This window comes from Borostomias antarcticus (assembly GCF_949987555.1).
Source record: "Borostomias antarcticus genome assembly, chromosome: 2".
Classification (NCBI taxonomy): domain Eukaryota; kingdom Metazoa; phylum Chordata; class Actinopteri; order Stomiiformes; family Stomiidae; genus Borostomias; species Borostomias antarcticus.
This window is the reverse complement of record NC_140235.1, coordinates 34,339,765-34,357,142: the sequence shown is the minus strand read 5'-3', so window position 1 is coordinate 34,357,142 and position 17,378 is coordinate 34,339,765. Positions and strand designations below refer to the sequence as shown.

The following is a 17,378-nucleotide window of genomic DNA, read 5'->3' as shown; positions in this document are numbered from 1 at the left end:
TGTTTGTTTCGTCGTGGCGTGCTTGCCGGCGTGCGTGTGTGTGCGCTCACCCAGTTCGCAGGTGATGGCGATGCAGGCGCGCACCATGCGGTCTCGCTCCTGTAGCCCGTCGTTGCCCACGGCGATCAGGGAGTTGGTGACGGAGGAGGGGAAGAGCAGTGCATTTACAGTGATCATCTGTAGGGGGCGGCGGAGAGACGAAGACAGCAGGATCTCAGAAATGGCATTCCGTTACATGTGACAGGCTCAGGCACCCAGAGCTGGGAAATGACTAGCTACCTACTAACTACACCATCATCATCATCATCATCTAAGACAGTTGCTGGGAACTGAAAGTCATTAACATGTTTACCTTTCGTGCCAGTCGAAGGGCCTGTGTTCTCTCCACCTCATTGCTCTGCTGGATGTCTATGCACCTGGGGGGGAGGGTCCAGTTAGTTAGTTAGTTAGTTAGTTCATTCATACTCTACACAAGCTACGCTGATGTGGCTTCGACCGCGGGCTCGATGCAAGCGCTCGCGTAAAGTTCACACATCTTGCGTGGCCGTACGTTTTACGCAGCTTGCGCAGAGTATGAATCTGCCCTTAAAGGGAAGGACTTGCGGTGTTGAAGAGGCAAACTAGGGGCCGGCGTGCACTGAGGTTGCGGTTGTGTAGCTCAGGAGGTAGAGCGGGTCGTCCATTGATCTTAGGGTCAGTGGTTCGAATCCCGCCTCCTCCTGACTACCTGTCGAAGTGTCCTTGGGCGAGACACTGAACCCCAAATTGCTCCCAATGAGCAGGCTAGCGCCTTGCATGGCAGCAGCTGCCATTGGTGTGTGAATGTGTGTTTGAATGGGTGAATGAGAGGCCATTGTAAAGCGCTTTGGATAAAAGTGCTATATAAGTGCAGTCCATTTACCATTTACCAGGTTCACCTCGGGAGCAGGTCTGGGTCTCAGTAGGTACTGAAGTGGACGGGTTCATACGAGACACTCACCTGGCGATCAGGTAGTCCACCTGAAGCCGGAGAACCTTCTCGAGAACACTGCTGTCTCGGATCAGGTAGCGCATCGCCCGCAGGCCCGCCGCACGAACCTCCTTGGCCTCATTCAACAGCGCCAACCGCAGGCTGGGAGGGGGAATGGAGCAGCATCCGAAAAGTCAAAGGAAATGCATTATTTCTGCCGCAGTACCTGTAGTATGACAGTGTCTATGTTGGTCTCACCAAATGATGATTTCTTCATAAGTAAACCCAAGCTTGTCCTCAGAGTGGCCTGCATTGCAGAGAAGCTAAGAGAGGAAGACAAACATACTGGCTTGAACAACACTGCTGAACACCCATTACACACCACAAACCAATTTGTCGCCCACACACCTTTACAAAGTTGTTCAGGTGACCCAGTTTGCGCATATTGGAGACTCCTTGCTGCTTGATGACATTTTGAAGGATTTCACGAAGGTTGTCAGAGGGATCTGAAATTAATCGAGGACAGTAAGTGACAGCTTCCTCGTATTTGATACAGTTAATTGGATGAGCTGATGTGCAGGTGGTATTGGCCGAAGGTGGAATTAATGATTTCCACTGAACAGGTAAATGTACGAAGTTCGGCTCAGCTGAAATTCACTGAGGAAAATCACTGGTGATCTCCATTGTTGTGTTCAGGGTAGAACCAGCATGAGGGTGACTGCGTCTCATTAACCAGCAACCAGCACACTAAACTTCTAAGAGATAAACACATTTCAGATAAGTGCAGGTTAAAATATGTGATTAAAAGATTGTCACTCTCAAAAACATGGCCATGCATGTCTGCATTATGTGGGCTATTCAGGCATTAGACAAATTAAGCATGAATATCATGACCCAGATCAGGCCATGGGCTATTACAAGGACAGGGGTTCCCTGTAATGTGGAAACAGACCTAGCAGTCTTGAGAGAGAGAGAGAGAGAGAGAGAGAGAGAGAGAGAGAGAGAGAGAGTGAGAGAGAGTGTGTGTGTGTGTGTGTGTACTGTAGTTGGGCGAAGTGAATAGTCAAACAATATTGCTAACAAGCTAAATCTTAGCTTGCTAGCTACCACTTGTAATCCACAACAGCATCACTGCACTAATATTACTGCATGTACAGTATAGTGTGTCCACACTGCGATGTGTCAGATACATGCGAATGCATGATGATATATCTAGCTATAGAGGCGCCTAGATGGACAGTAGCCGCTGCTAGTTAGACTACTAGTAAACGTTAGCTAGCCAGCGAGGCTACTGACTGCACAGCTAGCTAGCTAAGCGAATGAATTTTGAAGGAAACGTCGCACTTGAGCTACTGGTCGGTCAAACCACCACCACATAGCAGGGTTGTTCAAAGTAATACGCGAATACCTACATATTGTTAGCAGCAAGCCAGCTGACTAAAATCAGAATGCCTTTCATTCATACTGTGTGTGTAGTATAGCAGCAGCATCCCGCTAGCTACACAGACTGGTGATGCTGCTGCTGACTCCAATCTGATTCATAACACAGCGTTGAACGTACCTCTGGAAAGATCGAGCGGTACATTTTCCTCCCCACTGTCATTCCGACCTGTCAAAGTCAGAATCGACATTAACCTGGTAAGCGGGAGACAGCGATTATCGGGCCTAATGCAACTTTTGCATCGCATTTCTGGCTCCTCGTGAACTGAGGGGGGATTTGGTCTCACTCACCTCGCATCCGAATGCTTCGGGACGGACGGCCTCGGATGCTGACCGCCATCTTTCCAGCTTTTTCGCTCAACACCACCTGAAACAACCGGGATTATCGCGAGAGACACACGAGCTACTGGGTTTTTTCACCCAGCAACACCGCTAGCAGGGAGAGAAATAACGGTGTGCCCCCCATGGATGTATTAATAGAACCCATAGGATGGACGCTTTTTGGGCCCATAACTTGGGCACAAAAATAAGGCCATAAATGTTAGGGCTTGTCTCTGGAGAGTTGCAGTACAGTACATATTGTTAAATTCAATCACAGCTATGGGCAGGCTAGAGTCTTCTGAAATAATAACTGCAACACAATAGTTCACTGTGCTTGTATAAGTTTGTATATTTATAGTGGATAAACACATAATTTGTGTCCAGGTACTGCTCAAGCGTTTTAAGTTTCAGTTCCGTATCTTCTCCACTATGTGTCGCTCTTGTCCTTAAAACATGATTCTAGCTAGATTCTATGTTCTAGCGGCACCCCGAAGAAGAGTCACTTCCTCTTGTCGGTCTCGCGCCAGCCAATCAAATGTTCCAGAGCAGCGCTGCACAAACACATAAGCGGGCAACCAAGCGGGAGGTTTAAACCAACACACAGCAGCCGCTTGGCATTGATCAAACTATCCAGGCAGAAAACGTAGTCGTCAAACTGACTTTTATAGCTGTATTTTTCCGAGCTATCTTCATTTGCACCAGGGGAAATGCCACACGGAAGGTGAGCCCGTAATTTTAATCTATCGTCAGAGGATTCTATCGACTCGACGAGGCGCAACTTTGGCCGGGGACGCAGGTTTCTCCCTGGGTCAAAACTCTTGCCACTTTCCTAACTTTACCACCAATGGAGCATGCTTAAATATTCAGAATTCAAATTCGAGTGATAGTGTTATTACATGTCAACTAGTAGCTAGCAAGTTAGAGCCATGTTAGAATAAATCCCTGCAAACGAAACGCGTGCAAGTCGAGAACGCGCGCATAAACTCCTCTTGGTCTTTCTTTTGTGAACAAACAGGGCATCCAAAAGCTAAACTAGCTGGCTAGAGTAAGCAAGATTTCACCAACGTTTTCTTACCTTACTGAGTATAGTTACTGCTTTGAGTCAAGAGTTTTAAGTTCTCCCTCGCTTTCTTGGCCCGCTCGAAACGGCTATCCAAAGTTAGCTTGCAATATGGCGGGCACCCTTTGTGCCACGTTATATATGTATATATATACATATAAAAGTGTGTATTATGTTTATTTCGCATCAAGACTGGGATCCTGTATAGCAGATTCAATTCACTCATATGTAAAGATTTTGTTGTGTCTTCTGCTTCAGGCCGCTGCACGAGTTGCCATGTCTGAGTGAGAATCTCGATGGCTCCATATTGTCCTCCTCCAACCAGAAGAGCAACCGGAAAAGCAGGGTTCGCTTAGGAGGGGGTCTAGATGCTGAGAGCACCCCCAACGAGCTCATCCAGCAGTGGTCACCGCCTCACAAGCAGCCGAGAATCACCTTAGTCTCCAAGGGGAAAGAGAACCATGAGCACCAATTTGTGCTTGCCAGGCGGAGCAGAAAAAGGAGGGATTCCACAGGTGGTTATCAGCTTAGTGATTGAGTAGTCTGCTATCGTAGAATATCACATCCATTAAAAATGTTGCCAAATGTCTTAACCTGTTTAAAAGTAAACGCCTCTTTCCCTGTGAATAGCCTTGTCCTGCTGGGATAGTCTACCAGATGAGGTCCTCCTGCGGATCCTCTTCTGCCTCCCCATGCAAGAGCTCCTCAAGGCTTCACGGGTGTGCAAGCGCTGGCATCGCCTCGCGTGAGTCTGGAGCCTCAAACCGTGCCTGTTGAAACCCGATAGTCTTGATTACCTTTTTACATTTTCTCTACTAGTCGTAACTCATGTATTCCTCAGACTTTCAATCAAACACCTCCCCTCTGATATACGCGGATGTACAGATCGTTTACCATTCTATACCCTTTGGGAAGTCGTTCACTTTGTCTTTGTTCGCGTGCTTGGCAGGTTTGACGAGTCGCTGTGGCAGAGTGTGGATCTGGAAGGGGTGGTTAAGCTGGATCGTGCCCTGAGGCAGGTGCTCACTGCTGGGGTTCGGAGACTGCGCTGTCCTCGCTCCTTCCCTGGAGAACCACAATTCACTTACACAGGGTGACTACTCATTTCCAGATGCCAGGTCATTTGTAGTGGTTGCAATCAAGCGCAGTCTTCTAAAAAAAGACTCAGCAAAGTTGTTCGTTAATTAAAGGGTAATTGGTTGATTAATAGGCAGAAATTTGAAACTTACGGCCTTGAGTAAAGTGTGACTAGCCAATCACGTGTCCCGTCTGTCCACTGTCCCAGGTGTCTGAATGTCCAGGACATGGATCTGTCCAGCTGCACTGTGACCCCCGTGGTTCTACATGACATCCTCTCCCGTTGCAGACGACTGAAGAAACTAAGCTTGGAGGGACTTGAGTTCTCTCAGGGCGTCATTCAGTGAGTAGAAACTGTTGTTCCAAATTAGCCTCTCCAGGATGGTTTAACAACCATTCATGCAGAGTAGGATATCCAACAAGGGTGCGGTCTGTAGAAGATTTTTAACTGATCTAGTCAAAAAGGATTTGCCAAGATTCGCTCAAACAGGTTAAGTCTGGTTTATTGAGAAAGCATACGAGCGCAAGGACTTCAGGACAACGCACGTGAGTGGTTTATCCAAGTGAAGTGCCCAGTCTGATCTTGCGCGGCCTTATATTCAAGCAATACACAGGCAGGCGCTTCCAGGATGTGATTGGCTAACCCATTGTACACGTCATATTAAATGGCAGGCGTCATCAACAGTGGTCGAGAATACAGACACGTTACACGTTAATACACATGAGAAAAAGCGGTAATTCTTGCAGGGACAATGGGACAAAGGATGGTTATTCTGGAGCAGACAACGTCTAGGTGTGTTGACCTCCTGGAGGTCATCCTGTCATGAATTAGATTCACACAGCTATGTGAAAGGTTGAGGGAGGTGGTGAATTACAAAGGAGATGATGAAACTACAATTTCTATGACGGGTCTCAGTTCTGTCCCCAGTCACAACCATCTGCCCATGCATCCGTTGAACTGCCTACATCTGGTTATGCCATTCTCGCTAAGAGGGTCACCAAGAGCTTCAGACAGACATGAGGGCCTCTGTTGATCGGTCCAGGCCCCCAGATCTCAGCCACGTATATTTCCTCTCCCTGTCTTTGTTATAGGAGCAGAGTCTCTATTGGGTTCATCCATTTTATTCTTTAGCTCAACTTTCGCTTGCGGCTGTCGTCTCCACTGTAACTAGCGAGTTAGTAGTAGGCTACCTCAGACCACCAGAGTGATTGATTTTTGATTAACGATATTTCGTCAATAACAGTTTTTTTTTTTTTTTTTTTAAATAGAAGAGGGTATTGGATCGAGGCATGCAAGGTTGGAAGTGGAACATTGTTTTTAAATGACATTATTATTAGGCCTTTTTTTTTTTTTTTTACCATGATCTTTGAAATGCGGGACATTGGTGTGTTGAGGCGGGATGCGTTCAGTTTTGGTGACTCAGGACGGGTGGTCACACTACTTCAAAGGGAAAACCGGTCTAGTGACGTCACCGGACTCGTTTATCCTGTTAAGCTTTCTCCACAATTCCGTCTTCTGTGTAGGAAAGCAACTACACTAATGGGGATTTTTAAAAACACCTACATATCATTTAATCCAAATAATATCAACTGAAACCAACGTGACGGTGCACCTTTTAAAGGTGAGTTTGTCTGACCCTGACCTGTCTGCCTCACAGGTCCCTCGCTGACAATCCTGGACTGGAGGAGCTCAACCTGAGTGGCTGCTCTGGCTTCTCTAACCTCTCTGGGCTCGGAGGGATGCTGGAGTCCTGCTCTCAGTAAGTTTGAAATCTTTCGGGTTGCTTTGCAGGGGGCAGCATTCAAAACATCGATAGATTAATCAGCTGATTTCAAATCTCTTCTCCTGCGCCTAGGCTGTTAAAGCTGAACATCTCCTGGTGTGACTTCAGCCATGATCACGTGAAAGCCGTGGTCGGCCATGTCCCGTCCGGCGTCTCTCATCTCAACCTCAGCGGCTACAGACAGAACCTGGTTCTGGACGGTGAGTATGACCTCAGGGTGCTAAAGCATCCCACCTGCTTCTTCATGCTCTTGTTGCTCGCATGCACATGTTTGCATTGCGCAATTTTTTTTTCTTGTTTAAAATCTGGGAAGAGGAATTAAGAGACGCATGCAAAGGGGGGATCTTTGGACTGGAATGCGCCCCCATATCTCAGCCCATATGAGTGTCTTCATAACCATTAGCCCATGTTGGGTCTCATTTTCAGATGTGAAAACCTTGGTGGAGAGATGTCCCAACCTCATAGTTCTGGATCTAAGGTGAGGTTCCTGGGTAGTGATTGTAATTGTACACTGAATGCCAGGTATAGCCAAGCAGGTATGTGCTGTATTACTACTAAGCAAACCGTTGCCCACGTGGTTATGTTAACTTGATGACTTGTTTGTGCGTGTGCGTTACAGCGACAGCGTTCTGCTGACGACCGACAGTTTCCCCGTCCTTCAGCAGCTGAAGCATCTGGTGAACCTGGGATTGAGCCGCTGCTACCAGATCCACCCTGCTGCACTGGCGTGAGTGACGCACACACACTTACCCACACTTTTTATTTTGTTTTCATATTATACAAACAGGCCCAAACAGACACAAACCACCCCCCCCCCCCCACCAGACAGACAGTGACGTTGAGCATCATCATACATGGCCAGACAATTGTAAAGGAAAATTAAATAAAAAAACAAACAATGACATGGTAAGAGAAAATAAATACAAATGCGTTACCTAAAGATAACATACTTATACCATCAGCCTCTGCAAAGGTTAAAAAGGGTTGCCAAATAGTGTGAAATTTCCTAGTAATTTCCTCTGATCTAATTGGAGATCAGATAGTGTTTGAGGGTCAGAATAAGATCTTTCCATTTGAACAAGATCAGTCTTCTAGCTAGGAGAGAGTACACACACACCTTTAACATGAATGATTCACCGCACTGTTCTTTTGATGCCTCTTTTAGTGACATTAAATAAATCTGTTTGGGTGTTTTTCTTCAGTGAATTGGAGACGTTCCCTTCGCTGAAGCTGCTGCAGGCGTATGGACTCGCTCAGGACACCTACCTGAAGAGCTACTTGAAACGCATCACCATCAACAACGACCCGTTCTCAGGTATCGCTCGACCCTCTGCTGCTTCCGTGAACGATCGTAGGATGTGGAATGAGAAGTGTCGACTGAAATACAAGCCCTAGTCAGCATCAGGACAGCATTCAAGCTTTCAAGAGTATATTGGTGTCCTTGGGAATACTTTTGTCTTGCTTTGACACCAACTGTTCATGAAGACGATGCTTTTGTAGCATTGAGTTGAGAAACACTGGCCCACTGCCCGTTATAATGGCAGAGGGCCAGTAGATGAATATGACCTTGGAGGTACAAAAACTCAATGAGAATCTTCTACACACAGTGTAGTTTTAGGACTTTTAGAAATGTTTTAATCCCACCTGTTGAGGAATGTGCGATACAAAAAGGTTGGTTTGAATAATCTTGAAGCTATTGAACTTGAAGTCTTATCAGCATCAGTGAAATATACGCACAATGGTGTTAAACCCATATTATGGATCCTATGGTTTTGTTTACATATGTCTATAAACATTCCTAAGACATAGCTGTAGTCTGATCTTGGAAAAATAATGTTGACAACTGACATTTGCAAGTTGTACTTTCTTACTGATGTTGAATTTGCTGAATGTCAAATGGATGAAGCTAATTTATTGCTATTCTGGTCAACGTCCAAAAAGTGTATTTTGTAGCCAATAAAACAGTTTGAATGATGGTGCTGCTGATCTGATACATCTTAAGTGTTATATAAGGTTTTGAGTAAAGGTTCAACTACTTGATCAGTCAAGTAGGTGAGGTTGTTTTTAGCTAACCCCTGTATGTTTAAAAGGTAATGAACCAATTGAGAACACAGTTAATTGAGAAGATAATGGTCACACAATGTAACTGCTGTTCATAAATTGTTTGTAGGTATTCAATGTAATTTGATGTGCACCACAGCATCACTGAACTGAAATACTAAAGTCTACCACAGGATGGCGCCTTTCACCCAATACTTGATGGTTCTGAAACCTGTTTTACTTCTTTATTCATGCATTGTGCTGGAGGTGTAAAGTGAATGTGTAAATGCAATACAGTTTTTATGTAAATAAAGTTTTGTATGTTTATTGAATTTGTGATGCGAGTCATTTCACCAAAATCACAACACACTGGCACACTTGATGCTCCCATTTTATTGGTGAATGAGTACTTTGACACGAGTGCTTGTCAGGCTTGCTTCATTTGTACAATTTGGACCATAAAATGCAGCCCAAATTTCCTAACAATGATCAAGAGACACTGACCCTTCTGCATATTTAACTGTGTATTACATGTGTATAAGATGTCAATCCTTTGTCACCTTTCTGTTGTACGTAGGTAGGTTTCATGAGGGAGGCGAGGGGTGCATATTGTTAACTAGATCATGACGGGCCTGTTTCAGCACTTTTGATGCTTCTACAGCTGTCTTGTTCTGGAGCCATGGCCGTCATTCATTAAACCAAGTAATGTTTCACGGTTTAGTGCACATTTATCACATATCTCTTTAAAAAGCATACTGGCTCAAAGTGCTAGAAAAATATCCATCAGCCAAGTTCAAAATATATTTTTTAATTTGTCAACAAATATCATCAAACGTTCCACCCATCGTGCCCTCAGCTCACTGACTTTGAAGCAATCTTTCCCATACATAATGGCACAATAAGATTTGGAAAAACATGTCATTCATAATCATTCACCATGGTATGTAGTAAAATGCACCCTCATAGTGAAATCATCATCAAACAGTTTCTGTAACACTTGGCATGTAAGAAATATACATCAACTGTCATAGTGCAAACATGATCAGATCAAAAAGCAACGCGTAGTGAGTTTTCACTATTCAGGCTGAGAGAGCACAACATCTGAAATGGATTCACATTTACAAGTCTGAACATCCTTTCCTTTTTGTAGTGGCAACAGTAACTCATGTGTGAGGAGGAAAGATCTGCACTTATTTCTCCCGGTCCACTTTATTGAAAATATAACCTTAGTAGGCCACGTGCTGGAAAATATACGCAACGTTTCGACCCTTAGGTCTTCATTTGTCCGTCCAGGAAGTTGCCTGATGAAATGAAAACGTTGCGTATATTTTCCAGCAAGTGGCCTACTAAGGTTGGATATGCACACAGCTCTTTTGCCTTTTAAGTTTAACTCACCCTGTCCCATATTTGGCTATATACCGTTAGAGGATGAACTGAGGACAGTGAATAGCGAGGGTGAAAAGCAACATCTCTAACACTACAACTACCTGACATGATGCAAACAGGACATGATTCAATAGCACAATGCCTGAGTAAACTCATGGCACTCACGATGAAGTTATTCATCTCCATATTGGGTGATGAAGACGCATCGTGGGGCAACATGCAACAGGCTTGGTAACTTAACAGACTTACTGTATTCAGAAAACTGAAACAAAAAAAAATTGGCAACACCACTTAAACTATTACACTTCTACTGTCAAAGCAAGCTTAAAGAAAGTATGGGTAACGGAAAGTAACTAACAAAAAGCTAATGAAACCAAAATAAACCAAATATAATTGTTTTGGCAAACAAGTGCAATGTCAAAATGCATTTTGTTATCAGCCACTCCAAAGAGAGGGGACTGTCTTGGATAGTCTGTCCCTATAGGTGGGTTCACCGACCACGTCACGAGTGAGGTATGTGCATGAAGCAGCTTCAAGACAGAAAGAATGATTGTTTTTGACCCGATCACGTGCAGCTGTAACTAACCCTTCCTAGGTGGTACCAAACAAGCCTTGTATTATTGTATTAACTGAACTCAGCAATCTGTAGTATTAGAATTGTTTCATTATTCTGTATTTTTGAGCAACTGTATTTTCACACCTTATTCCATTTGTAATCAATGATCTTTGATTAAAAAAGTGCATAATAATTAAACATGTTTTGTCTTGAAATAATTAAGGATGATTTGTTTAGATCAGATATTTGAACTTAGTTGGCCATCATGTTCCTAGGTTTTGCTCCCCTGTGGCTGCCACATTTCGGAGAATGTGGGAAAACGCTCATGAATTTTGGAGCTCCCATTGACGGTACGGGGTGCCTAGCTCCCTTTTTCACATCTGGCTGACTGGAGCAACACGCTATCGACAGTAACCACAGAGAGAGAGACGGCACTGGAGACCAGGGAACAACAGAGGAACCAGTTGATCATTGACCTGCAGCAGAATATGGAGTTGTCGACTGCAAAAGATTCTGGGTCTCGTACAGGAACTCAAACGAGGGAGGCGACTCCCATGAGACCTTGAGAGACCGAGTTTAGACTAGGAGTCTAATTTGGCGCAGCAGAAGCAGCAGCGCCAGGAGCAGGTCAAGGTTGTCCCCTCAGATTAGGCTGCTACAGAGGGACCAGGATACGGCCGGAGCAATGAGAAGAGGCACAGCATTAAGGTTGCCAGTCTGGAGGCCCAAGATCTCTCAGGTTGTACGTAGTAAAGTTAGATTAAAGAGCCCATCCACGGCCTACTACTGAAGCCCTCTGCTGGTCTCTCTTTTGTTGTTCTTCCGTTTCCCTGGAACTGCCACACCGCGCTCACCTCAAAAACTAGACTTCGCGCCTTGAAGCTGCGCGTGCGCACCGACTGACGTGGTCAGCAAACCCATCCTACTCCCTTTCTACATCTCTCCTTGTTGAGGGGCCTTCGATCACAGACAGGGCCTTGGAGCTCCGATGTGGCGATCGACCGGTCGGCATTAAAGAAGAACCGTTCGAAGCTGATCTTCCTCGCTCATGCAGATCGTCGCTATGGCGCCATCGTTGAACTCGAACGACGTCCCGCCGTCGACCACCATGCATGCGTCCCAGCAGCGCGAGCGCACACACACCCTTCACATCGAGAGCAGGAGAATTCACACATGAGCAAGGTAACGAGACGTAGCTGTAAATGAATTGAACTCAAGAATAAGCACTCAAGTACCTTCTGGCAAAGCCTCTTTGCCGACTATTTGAGAACACTCTGTTGACGATGGGTTCTCTGATGCTGAAGAACATTCGCTGGTCTTCAGGGCTGTACATCAGGGACTTGTTGTATTCCTCAGTAACTGACCAGAGACACCATAACCTTTTAGTTAATTCACGCCATAACGCCCAAGAGACTAAAACAGTAGCTCCATTCATGCATCTATACATTCAACAGTACAAACGTTCTAGAACTCACCCTTTTCAATAAGCTTTTGATTCAGTGAAATATCAAGGCCAGCTAGAGTCTTTCCTAAAAAGAAAAAGACGTTGTATAATTGCTGTAGTGAATGTGAGTCTTTAGCTTCACTCGTTTAGGATCAAATCTATTGCTGAAAGGTTTAAGGGACGTCCATCTGTGATGTACACCTACCTATTCTCAGGACATCCTCCACGGATTGTTCAACAAGTTTGTTAATATTATAGGACCTGTGCAGATGAAAAAAATCAAGACTTGAGTGATTCTCGGCCGTGGACGGTAAAGCATTGTGAAGCCAGAGACCCATATTCAATGCATAGTTTAGAGTACAGTCTGAAGATGACAGAAGGCCTTTTTTTTTATACAAATTTTAATTAAATCCAGTGTACACTAGGGTTTGGTTTTCCAGTAAACTTAGTCCTAAGACTAAGCGACTAGCGTCATGTCCAGGGGGTGTACTTGTACTTCAAGCTGCCTCACGCTAAGGAAACAGGAGATAGGCTCCTGCCCTATGGGCCACTAGGCCCCAGAAACATTGGTTCTCAAAAGGCTTAATTAGTCCTAAGAAAGGCAGCTAGCGCTTATTGGCTCAGTGTACCAGGCTTTAGATCCGGTTCCGGTGCAGACGCTGAGGCCTGAACTCTTCTGCTTCTCCCAGGGTCCATCATCCACAGAGATCTCATAGTAGGAAGCCCTATGGAGCGAGAGGGTGAGATGGGGTTTGAAGGTGTTAGACTTCCCCCTGTGAGGGACGGACAGAGATGCACCCATGAGAGAACGCTGGAGAGATGGGCGGGGCTGGTAGTTGAGGGAGGGGCTTAATGAACACAGCATGCTCAGACACATGACCAGATGGTAATGTTTAGTGGAGGGGGGGTGGGTGACTGGGCTACCTGGAGGAGAGAGATTCCCCGATGAAGATTTCGTTTAGACTTCGGACAGGGAGAAGGGAAGGCACAGAGTTGTCATCCACTGCACCTGTCTCAAAGAAAGACATCTTAATCAAAGAGAGACCCTCAACAATGTCCTTTAACAAATCCAAGCACACAGATACATACACACACACACACACACACACACACACACACACACACACACACACACACACACACACACACACACACACACACACACACATGACTCAAAGACAGTGTTTCGACTCCTACGCAAGCAGCATCCATTTTGTCTAGGACGGACAGAGAGAGACAGACAGACAGAAAGACTGAGACAAGTACACATGGGAGCTGATGGAGGCGTACTGCGCTGGGTCTCCATGGTGGTGAGCCGGTGGGCCATGTGGTGCTGCTCCAGACTGAGCTGCAGTTCGTGGAGGTCTACCGGGGTGGGGTTGATCCCTGTGCCCTCCAGGTACAGACGGATCCTCTGTCGCCACTGCCACCTAGATCAACCAGAAAAGGATTGTGAGATTTAAGCGGAGGGAGACGGAGAGGAAGAGCCATGGGGGAGGGAGAGAGGTGATGGGAAACATGCTGTGATGTTTATAGGCGTTGCCGTTCCAGGAGCAGTTCAAATCCAGCAGTTCAGCCACATGGGCAGCAGGGGGCAGTGTAAGAGCCCATGCTTGGTTAACCTAGAGAGGAATGTTGCCGAAGGGAGGAACCCACCTGAACTCACCACGCCTGAGCTTCTGGAGGGCCTCGGGGAAGGCATGTGTATAATGAACAGGCAGGCACAGGTGTCCCTCCGACCTTCAGAAAAACAAAGAGACTAAATGGATTTAGTTTAAGACGAGGGCTGCTAAATGGACACATCCAATACGGATTTTCCCAAGAATCAAAAGGAGCCATTACTCCCAGTTGTTCACTTTTCACCACTGTCTAATGACCACTCTGATTCTAATTACTTGCCGACCGTTTTTGGCTGAGCGTGAGGACATTCCAGAACGTTCTCTCTCATCATAAAACGCGTTGATCCATGGTGGGTTCCTTACCTCTCTGGGTCAGTGTTGACACCAACAACTGGTTTGTCCTTGCTGAAGACCTTACTGGCCACAAGTAGCATAGTCCCGTCACCTACAAAATGAACGGAGGTTAGTATAATTGAGAACTATGCAATATTGAAGCAATAACTCATGAGAGGGTGTGGTATATGGTCAATATATCATGGGTTGTGCTGCTGTCATAGAAACGAGGCACAGCCGAGTGTCTTAATATCGATTTTAGTGAACTCCGGTGTCTTGGTGTCGCGTTCACACCTAAAGGTCCGTTTTGTGATCCAAATGAATGTGAGAATTATACATTGTTTCAATTTTCCAACTGGTCCGGTTTGCGTTCATAAAGGCCAATACTCAAACGGTCCAGAAATTGTAAACAAAAGCCATGTGGTTGGAAATGCTGTTTGATTATTGGTCATGCAATTAGTGGGTAAAAAGGCAACCAATTTGCGCAATTTCTACCTTGGTATTATCACAGTATTGTTTTTTATATGCTGAAAATGTTCAATAAGTACTGATGGACAGTCTGGAATCCTTTCAACAGAGGAGCAGAGGAGAGGAGAAGAGAGCAGGAGAGGAGAGGAGAGGAGAGAAGGAGAGGAGAGGAGAGCAGAGGAGAGGAGAGCAGAGCAGAGCAGAGGAGAGCAGAGGAGAGGAGAAGAGGAGGAGGAGAGGAGAAGAGAGGAGGAGAGGAGGAGAGCAGAGAGCAGAGGAGGAGAGGAGGAGAGAGCAGAGGGGGAGAGGAGGAGAGCAGAGGAGAGGAGAGGAGGAGAAGAGGAGAGGAGGAGAGCAGAGGAGGAGAGGAGGAGAAGAGGAGAGCAGAGGAGAGGAGGAGAGCAGAGGAGGAGAGGAGAAGAGAGGAGAGGAGAGGAGAAGAGAGGAGGAGAGGAGGAGGAGAGGAGGAGAGCAGAGGAGAGAGAGCAGAGGAGAGGAGAGGAGGAGAGCAGAGCAGAGCAGAGGAGAAGAGAGGAGAAGAGAGGAGGAGAGAGAGCAGAGGAGAGGAGAGGAGAGCAGAGCAGAGGAGAGGAGAAGAGAGGAGAAGAGGATAGGAGAGGAGGAGAGCAGAGGAGGAGAGGAGGAGAGGCAGAGATGAAAATGCTTCTTAAGAAATTCTGTTCATGAAATTCTGTTCAGTTGCACTTTTGCGAGTCAAGTCAGCGTAACGTTATGATTATGTTGGTATCGGTTTGGAGTATTGGGACAAAAAAAAAAAACGAAGCTTCGAATACTGAATTAAGCTCCGAATACCAACCTATTATTGAACGAATAGTGGAATACTCTAATTACTCGGGCCAGCCCTAATACAATAGCTACTATGGTGTTTTTGTTTAACCCTCTTTATTCTGTGAGCACTGACATCAAATGACCCTTTCTACAGTTCAACAGGGGGTTTTCAACACCTACCACCAGCTGAGATAATGGCATCCGCCCATCGCACTGTTTCTTCATCATACTCCCTCCTCTTCACCACACGTACTTCCACTCCATCTCGTCTAGGGCACAAAGAGACACGCCTTCTATCAAGAACCGCACAGACAACTGCTGTTTAGTCCTCCTCTGCAAAGTATTGACAGAGGTGTATGGCCAGTTTGTGTGTGTGTGTTGGCATGAAGTCAATTCATTTCACAAGGAAGATGAGAGGTCATACAGTGGTTTCTTCATACCGGCACACACAGACCCTTTTGACATACACTACTACACAGACCAATAAAGAGACATTCAACATACTTCCATGGTCTTTAGTCCCAAACCCCCAACCCAGCTTACTGTAGACTGTCCACTATGTGTTCCACGTTGCGCGTGTGGATGTTGTGTCTCTCCAGAAGACCGCTGTAGCTGGAGCCCTTCATCGCCAGCTGCCATGAACACAAATTGTGTCAAAGACCGACCATTATGATCATGTTTGTGTGAGCATTACCATGGCCTGTTTGGTAGCAATGTTCAGGCTTTAGTGGAGAGGATGGTCATAATGCTCACAAAATACAGGCCTATACAGAGCAAATACAGGCCTATACAGAGCAAATACAGGCAAATACAGGCCTATACAGAGCAAATACAGGCCTATACAGAGCATAACTCATGGAGACCAGTAAAGCCAGACTGCCCTTAGGGATATGTGACATCCTTTTCGAGATGAATATTCAGCCAAGGCTCTGCAAGTCTGGGATGAGGGTGGCAACAAACTGCTACACACACCTCCCGGCCTGCAACCATTCAAGGGAACATGTCTATGTTCCCCGGGTCCTATGAACCCTTTTTTGGGAGGAACATAAGACCCGAGGAATATAGGATGACACCCCCCATTCAATGTGCCAAACAAAATGTTTCTCTATTCACTTACCAGTTCCTTCAGATCCTCCTCACAGAGTCCTGCATACCGATATCTTTGCTGCTCGAATTCATATCTTGTCGTCTTTGTCACCACGGCAACTTTAGCGGGTTTGAACCCAGCATCTGCATGATGGGATGCGAGTTTTCGTATTCCCGACAGGAGAGGCGCATGGCGACCATTTAGAATTGTGACAACTCGATTCCCACAGCACATAAAGTTCATAAAGGAACGATTGGTCATTCTTGGGAAACAAATCTTAGATCAAGACTTGATTAAATAATTAATATAGTTACTATTAAGAACTGTCAAATGGGTTTGCCTGTTTAGTTGATCAAATGTTGCTACCGTTGGCTAGCTAGAAGTCTCTGTTTATCTGCGCCTGCCAGCTGCTGGGTTTGCTTTCATTCATGCACTGAATGACCTCGTTCAATCCAGATGCTGCGGGACAAATCTCGTCCGTCCGGATCTGAAGAGCATGTGTCTGATCTGTCACTGCTAACGTTAGATACGCGAGCTCCAACAACAGGCATGGAAGGTCACGCGCAATCCTCCTCGACCAAATGTGCCCCTGACTCCAACTAGCTAGACAGCAAGTTTGCAAGCGAGGTTGTGTGATCGATCTGTCAACTTTATTCTCAATAGCATGCCCACTTATGAATCAACCTGCGGCTGCCGTAGCGCTAGTTTACAGTAGCTACTGTTAGCTAGTGAGCTAACTACTGACGTTTCGGCTAGCAAAGTTGCCTGCAAGCGCGAGCAATTCTACGGAATCACCCCTCGCCTATAACTATATATTCTGATTATCGGACAATTATCACTTTTATCATACGTAGCTATAGTTTCTTGCCGGAATGTCAATGTAGGGCCCAGCTTTCTTGAGAGGAAATTATCTAGAGGACTTTCTGACAACGTACGATAATATTATATAGCCACCAGCGTCAACTAGGCTAACACATGAATGGTACAATACTACGCGTAGCCTCATGCTTTGCCCACGTCTCACG

General features: G+C 45.8%; 3 protein-coding genes across 4 annotated transcripts in view; 1 reads left to right on the top strand and 2 right to left on the bottom strand.

The window, feature by feature from the left end:
- rictorb (RPTOR independent companion of MTOR, complex 2b) overlaps window positions 1-1,692 on the bottom strand; it is a 30,456-nt gene extending 28,764 nt beyond the window's left edge. Inside the window, exons 1-5 of the mRNA XM_084461563.1 lie at window positions 1,358-1,692; window positions 1,208-1,272; window positions 980-1,111; window positions 353-416; window positions 51-177 (exon numbers count right to left, since the gene is read on the bottom strand). Coding sequence (XP_084317689.1) covers window positions 51-177; window positions 353-416; window positions 980-1,111; window positions 1,208-1,272; window positions 1,358-1,393 — 424 coding nt within the window. The 5' untranslated portion in view covers window positions 1,394-1,692. The remainder of the gene's footprint in view (window positions 1-50; window positions 178-352; window positions 417-979; window positions 1,112-1,207; window positions 1,273-1,357) is intronic.
- A 1,725-nt stretch (window positions 1,693-3,417) lies between these two features.
- skp2 (S-phase kinase-associated protein 2, E3 ubiquitin protein ligase) lies at window positions 3,418-8,026 on the top strand (the record flags this gene model as incomplete). The annotated part of the gene is made up of 10 exons (XM_084454692.1): window positions 3,418-3,431; window positions 4,029-4,285; window positions 4,401-4,515; window positions 4,720-4,863; window positions 5,056-5,190; window positions 6,506-6,607; window positions 6,704-6,831; window positions 7,058-7,109; window positions 7,251-7,358; window positions 7,834-8,026. 10 exons carry the CDS (start codon window positions 3,418-3,420, stop codon window positions 8,024-8,026), a joined length of 1,248 nt encoding a protein of 415 aa, XP_084310818.1.
- Window positions 8,027-9,178: 1,152 nt separating this feature from the next.
- On the bottom strand, window positions 9,179-17,246 carry nadk2 (NAD kinase 2, mitochondrial). 2 transcript variants are annotated; one of them, XM_084450952.1, is made up of 12 exons: window positions 16,384-17,246; window positions 15,810-15,898; window positions 15,447-15,535; window positions 14,040-14,121; window positions 13,714-13,797; window positions 13,348-13,487; window positions 12,982-13,066; window positions 12,687-12,830; window positions 12,263-12,318; window positions 12,089-12,142; window positions 11,849-11,972; window positions 9,179-11,757 (listed from the first exon to the last, which is right to left on the bottom strand). In XM_084450952.1, the coding sequence occupies exons 1-12, from the start codon at window positions 16,612-16,614 to the stop codon at window positions 11,625-11,627; spliced, it is 1,311 nt and encodes a 436-aa protein (XP_084307078.1). In that variant the 5' UTR covers window positions 16,615-17,246; the 3' UTR covers window positions 9,179-11,624. The 2 variants fall into 2 exon arrangements, with proteins under 2 accessions (XP_084307078.1, XP_084307079.1); XM_084450953.1 differs by having other exon boundaries at window positions 12,687-12,782.
- Window positions 17,247-17,378: the final 132 nt, after the last annotated feature.